Raw genomic sequence first — 7,500 nt, forward strand, 5'->3', positions numbered from 1 at the left:
CGACAGCAGCTGAATGCGATGGAGGACAAAAGGAGCAAAGATGCTGGCAAACATAACGCAAAGGTGCTTATATATGAGTCTGTACTAATCCCCAGTGAGGAGAGACAGGCCGCCAGAAACACACACACACACACACACCAACACACGCAGACACGCACACACACACACACACACACACACACACACAAACACCAACAAATGCACACACACACGCACACACACAAAATCACATTATTATCTAAACATAATTCTTTGCCTTGAATGATACCCAGGAACCATAACCCATCTCAGCATCACGCCAGCTTTTAATGCAGTGGGCTCTACACTGCAGCATTCTCAGGATGTTAAGAAACCTTTAGCAGGCAGTGAAATGGCCATCTGTGAGGAAATTACACCCCCAGACATAAAGGCTCCATTGTAAACTGGACAGTTTTACATGGCTGTTCTGCCATCCAAACCTACAGTACTAAGTGTACCACAGGTGGGAATGCCTTTCTGTACGGGTGCCCACACATTCTCATCACATCACATCGTTCCCTGCATCAATTCAGATGGCCGTATTCAGAGCAAGCACTCTCTGTATCAGAGGGCTGCCAGCATACTCTGATGGGGAAATGATGGCCAGCAAAGGTTGCCCCCATTGTGTCATGCCATAATCATTTGGAATGGTTCCTAAGTGCCCCCACACATGACAGAGGACGTTTTAGTTGAATGGCACCATGACATCGTGGGAATTCACAAGCCTCCATTTTGCTTTGAGCTGATCTGTTTTTTGAGATATAAAAAAAAACTTTGAAGAAGGGAACATCTGACAAATGAAAAGAAATGGTTGGCAGCCATGTTGTAACTCACCTTCCCCGATGCCGACGCCCCTTGATCCAGAGACAGTCTGCGGAGGATAAGAGACAAACCGAGAGGAAAGCGATTACATAAACAAGATATCTGTAAACGAAATCAGACACAAACACTGAACAACAAAGTCTACCCCCATTTAAGTTGACCTACAGTATGTCTGGCTCGCAAACATACAGACTGAATATGCGCTAGAAGAGCCTCTGGCAAGTCTGAGAGTCTAATACTTTTGGAAGAACTCCCGAGTATTGGGGTCATGCATTTTTGTATGAGTAATACAGAATAGACATACACACAGAACAGTAACATCGAAACACACACACACACGCACACACACACACACACACACACACACAGACACACACACATACATACACACACACTTTCACTTTGCTGTTCCCACACATTGCATCTAATTCCTATTCCTAAATTAGATCATAACTGTGACGGATGGGGAACAATCTCCGGTTGAGACACCAGCCCTCATCATAACTCCTGAGAACAGATCCAACACTCCTGCCCAGCCCTAACCATAACGCACCGAGACCATGAAGGAGCCCTTAGTCATCATGGTGGCTCTCTCCACCGTTATGACAGTCAGCAGTGACATGTAGCTTTTGCAATCCATCTGCAATATTCCAACAGTTTATTTTTGGGGGGCTTCCTAGGAATTGATTCTATTATTCTAAGCGAGGGAATGAGATTGTCGATACCATGCCAACCACAGTATGCTACAGTATCGGCCACACCTGCTAGGATACCAGAAACAATTCACTGCTGTGCGCTCAGCTTATGAGACATCACAAATAAACACGGGTGGCTCTGTTTGTTGAAAAAAAAAAAAAAAAAACGGCAATAAACGCTTGTGTCCTTAAGGGTAACATATGCCCGTAATAACTCTCTATGTCCCCCGGTGAGCTCGTTTGTACGGCGCGTGTGTGTTGAAGGTGACAGTAATACTCCGTTATGTGACTCACGGTAAAGGATGACAGCAATACACCTCCTTGGAAGTGTGTGTGACGGTAATAAATCCTTTTCTGCGGAGGTTTAACAACATGACTAAGGCTCTTTACTCACCGCAGGTGCTAGGAGAGTGATCTGTTAGACTTCTCCCCCTTCAGCGGAAATTGTGGGAGACTGAGAAGTATCCATCAAAGGAGAGCTCTTTTTTTCCCCCCGCCCCTCGAACTCAAGAACTCGAGAGCACAAACACTCATACTTTAAATGCACTTTAAATCATGCTGCCAATATATTTCTAATGCGCTGCACACAATGCGCCGCATGCATATTATGAAACACGTAATAAACGTGGAGATCTGTAGAGATTTGTGGCTCTCCTGCCTGCCTCTGAGGAAAAACTGATGAAACAGAGATGGGCCTTTCGAAAACCAATAACTGAAGAGAACTTTTGGCAGCAAATTTCGGCTCTTAAAAACATTAGTGTGTGAAGATTCTCAGTCCTGTGAGTTCTGTCATGAATGAAAATCTTATTAGTGGCCGTGAAATGACACACTTTGGTTAACTCCCCAGGCGTCTCTCTCCCTTGGCCAACGCCACTTCAGCAGGCTACGAGCCTCCTAGAAACGCACAGGCATGCAGTTTTCCTGGCTGTGCGAGACCCGGGTGCTTAAAAACCCTTCTCCTCAGCCAACATCCATTAAGGCTAATGACATACGCTACACACTTTCTTATGCACCACATGCACACACAACCACACACACACACACACACACACACACACAGAGAAAAACAAAAAACCTAATTTGCACAGTGGTACATGGGCATACAATAGACACATATAGTGTGGATACACACTCAATCACACAAATAAACATCTACACATTAACAGAACCCCCCTCCCTCTCTTTCACACACACACACACACACACACACACACACACACACACACACACACACACACACACATGCACACACACATATACACACAAACAAACACACACAGCCTCAATGGCTATATGTCACACACTTCTACACTTCCCAGTTTACTTTGCCATTAGGCATAACACAATATCAGTGGAAAGATGAAAAATAACCCGCCATGTCTTTGTGAGGGAAATAAAGCTGAGTTAAATGCCAAGCGTGCGTGCACGCCCACACACCACACACACCACACACACACACACACACACACACACACACACACACACACACACACACACACGCAGACAGAAAACACACACACACACAAAATACACACACACACACACCCACACACACCATACCGAGCGGGATTAAATGGATTTGGTTTTATTTTTCCAGCCGCAGCCAATAAGGCAGTGACATTTAAGCTCGGAGCCAAGTCTCACATCCACCCATGGTACCACGAGGAGTCCCGGCGCAGTGTTAAAAGCACACAGAAGGAATCAAAGAGTGGCTCCTAGCCCCACTGCCCATCAAAACCACTACTTGAAGGCATTAGCCTGGGAACTATTCCTCGACGCCAATTGAATTAGCATGACTTGGTTGCACAATGGGGACATCAGCAGGCAGGGCATCATGCTAGCAGCCATGTTGTGCATCCTGGAGGGGCGAGGGCTAAGTGCTAACAGGATTTCAGGGTGGGCAGACATGTTTTGTGCGCCGCACTTTATTGGGGTGAGAGCGTTGGTAGGCATGTCTTACACTGATTAGGAGAAAGAGCTTGGTCACACTGTCTTAGCCAAATACACACACACACGCATGCGCACGCGCACGTGCAATCGCCTACACACACACACACACACACACGCACACAAACACACACAGCCTGTGATTTATTCAAACCCATGGGCCCACAGCCATACACTCACATTAACAAAATAACACCCTTATCGCTTTCAATGTTTGATCTATCTCTCTCTCTTTCTGGGTCTTACATTGGTACCTTGCATCACACAGAAAGTTAAACCCTTCCCTCTGCCATTGTCAGTTTCCTCTATCTTTCAAACCACAGGCAGCCACACAGATACACACACGCACACATACACACACACACACACACCCACACACACACACACACACAAACTCATATAGTGAACGCTTTACACATAACCATTCTTCCTCTTATCCTGTTGATCTGGGAGATACTCCATCCTTTCTCGACTGCCAAAGTCTCATACACAGATGCTTCCTCTCTGTCTTTGAGCCTCTCAGAAAACATCCCCTCACTAGGATCTCATTCCCACTCTCACTGTTTCCAGTTCTATTCATCTCTGTCTGTCTATGTCCCTTTTTGTCACACACACACACACACACACAGACACACACACACACACACACACACACACACACACACACACACACAGACACACACACACACACACACACACACACACACACAGACACACACACACACACACACACACAGACACACACACACACACACACACACACAGACACACACACACACACACACACACACACAGATACAAACACACTCTCCCTCAAACACACACACACAAACACACAGATACAAACACACTCTCCCTCAAACACACACACACACACACACACACACAGAGATACAAACACACACTCTCTCTCTCACACACACACACGCACACACACAATATCTCTCTCTCTCTCACACACACACACACAGCACACACACACACACAGATACAAACACACACTCTCTCTTTCTCTCTCTCTCACACACACACACACACACATGGTCTCACCCCGCCACGCTGCCACTGGTGGAGCTGTCGCTGATCTGCGAGCTGCTGATCCACTTGGTCTCGCCCACCACGGTGCGGGCGTGCGGCAGGCGGCCCACGTCCTTGACGGTCATCATCAGGTGGCGCGAGGACTTGAGCACGCGCACCGCCTCGTCGTGCGGGATGTTGAGGAAGCTGCGGCCGTTCACCTCCAGGATCTGGTCGCCCACCTGCACGGGAGCGGGGAGGGGCAGGCATGACGGAGAGGATGGATAAGGTGACTGAAAGGTCAGCGAGGTCAGCAAGGTCAAAGGTGAAAGGTCAAAAAGGGATCAAAGTGAAGGAAGGCAAGGAAGGGGAGTTTGATGGCAGTGAGCGAGAGAGGAGGAAGAGGTTTACTCAGCGCGACTGCAAAACAAAAAAAGCTTGTGGGACTCTGAAAAGCAAGAGGGGAGGCAGAGATTTAGGACACAACACAGGCAGAAGCAGAGACATACTGTACACTACACTACACAACACAGGCAGAAGCAGAGACATACACTATACAGGCAGACAGAAGCAGAGACATACACTTCATACACTACACTACACAACACAGGCAGACAGAAGCAGAGACATACACTTCATACACTACACTACACAACACAGGCAGACAGAAGCAGAGACATACAGTACATTACACTACACAACACAGGCAGACAGAAGCAGAGATACTCTATACAGACAGAAGCAGAGACATACACTACACAACACAGGCAGACAGAAGCCGAAATATACACTACACTATACAGGCAGACAGAAGCAGAGATATACTCTACACTATACAGGCAGACAGAAGCAGATATACTCTACACTACACAGGCAAGCGCTTGGGGAGGTCTGCTGCCATTAGTGCATACACATACAAGCTCTCTCTTTCTCTGTATCACCCTCTGATAAGCACTACCCACAGATAACCTTGCAGATTCATATCAACAGACACACACACACACACACACCTGCTCGCACGCACACACGCATGCCCGCACCACACACGATCACACGCGCGCACGCATGCACACACGCACACACACTCACACACACACACACACGCACACACACACATGCACACGCACACTCACACGCACACACATGTGCACACACACACACACACACAAACTCTCTCTTGCTAACACACACACACGCACACACATAACAATATTAGATCATTTCACTGCACTCCATTCTTCTCCCACCACAGGCAGCAGCAGCTCAGAGGAAATGCTCAAAAGCTCAAGTGTTCCCAATATTTCAGACTTCAACCCTTTACCCCTCCTCTCTCTCTCTCTCTCTCTCTCTCTCTCTCTCTCTCTCTCTCTACTCCGCTCCTCTCCTTCATTCCTTCCCGCTCCAACCTGTCTGCTCCTCAGCTACATAAATCCATTTGAGAGAGAACAAGCTGCTGCCAGCACTCTACAAAAAGATTATCTCTGTCTATGAGTGTGAGAGTAGACACGTGTGTGTGTGAGTGTGTGTGAGTGTGTGTGTGTGTGTGTGTGTGTGTGTGTGTGTGTGTGTGTAAGAGAGAGAGAGCGAACAAGAAAGAAATGAGAGAAATTGGAAACTGCATGTGTGAATGAGCAAGTGTGCACATTTGTATATATTTGTGTGTGTCTGTGTTTGTGTGTGTGTGTGTGTGTGTGTGTGTGTGTGTGCCGTGTGCCATGCGTGCGTGCGTGCGTGCACGTGCATGCATGTGTGTGTCCGCTGGAAGGAGAAGTGTCAGTGTCCTCCTCCTCCTCTCTGGATCAATGGGAGGCTCTCGGGGAGGGACCCCCCTCCTGCTAATTGCCCGGCCCTCCCTCCGATGATGGCCTTAATAACCAGGCCCGGGATCGATGAGCCTGGAATAATACTGCTGCAGTTGGTGGAGAGGCGCAGCCCACAAGAGGGGGGGGGGGGGGGGGCTGCTGGAACAAACCTCCATTGATCAGCTCAGCGATAGTAAGCCCTAGTGTTTCTCTCTTCCTCTCGCAATCTCTCACTTCACACCCTACTGACACACAAATGGGTGCGTAAACACATCGGAGCACTCACTGCTACTCCACCGCTAAGACCAGAATGGACATAAATAGGGCATCCTTCAACATGTCAAACACAGACACACACACACACACACACACACATACTGTACACACAAACACACACACACACACACACAGAAGTCCTGTTTGAAGTCTTGTGCTGAGCATACATAAGGAGGACAATTGAGGTTTGTGTGCATAGTCATATAGTCATAGTCAATATATGCCAGTAGACAAAAAGCCAACCAAAAAGCTTCAATTAATATGAGTGTGTGGAGAGGAAATGGGCTGTAAGAAGCCCTGAATACTTAAAACTCAGCAGAGACATACTGTATGGCCAACAGCAGCTTAGACTCAAGGAATGCTACACCATGCATGAACATTAAGCGTTCCGTTTGTCATGCTGCAACAACTTTCAAAAAAGTTAGGCCAGTCTTCTGAAACTACTTTCATACTCCATGAACAGTGGAGTCCAGCTGTCAGATAGACTAGACTGGACTATCTATGTGAGCATTTTGCCTTTGATTATTCTTTGAAAGCATATCCAATAAACATTAGCTAACTGTGTTAACCTTTCTTTATGACCACACAAGGACTAAAAAAGCCAATTAAGCAGTAGAGATCTTTTCCTGTCATTCAGCACCGTTCACGGTAAAGAAGCGGGACCTCAATTACACCTTGTCCTAGATTAGAATGAAAAAAGGAATAACTCTTTTACAATGACTTTAACCATCACTTAATGCCATTGCAATTGCAGTCCTCGTAAAAAAAAAGCTTGCCTTGGCTATGGCTGCTCTGATATGTGCTCCTATTTTTTTTTTTGAATATTAATCATAAATACCTGTGGTGATTTTTAATGAGCGATTTCATAAATTAATCTTCTCGAGTGAGACATCTCGAGGAGCATGCTGATGCTGATAGGGGAA

General features: G+C 46.8%; 1 protein-coding gene across 1 annotated transcript in view; it reads right to left on the bottom strand.

Moving 5' to 3' along the window:
• The window catches only part of whrna (whirlin a), a 90,307-nt gene that overhangs the window by 26,779 nt on the left and 56,028 nt on the right, over nucleotides 1-7,500 (bottom strand). Inside the window, exons 5-6 of the mRNA XM_062554902.1 lie at nucleotides 4,533-4,741; nucleotides 853-889 (exon numbers count right to left, since the gene is read on the bottom strand). Coding sequence (XP_062410886.1) covers nucleotides 853-889; nucleotides 4,533-4,741 — 246 coding nt within the window. The remainder of the gene's footprint in view (nucleotides 1-852; nucleotides 890-4,532; nucleotides 4,742-7,500) is intronic.

Source organism: Sardina pilchardus, chromosome 14 (assembly GCF_963854185.1).
Source record: "Sardina pilchardus chromosome 14, fSarPil1.1, whole genome shotgun sequence".
Lineage (NCBI taxonomy): Eukaryota > Metazoa > Chordata > Actinopteri > Clupeiformes > Clupeidae > Sardina > Sardina pilchardus.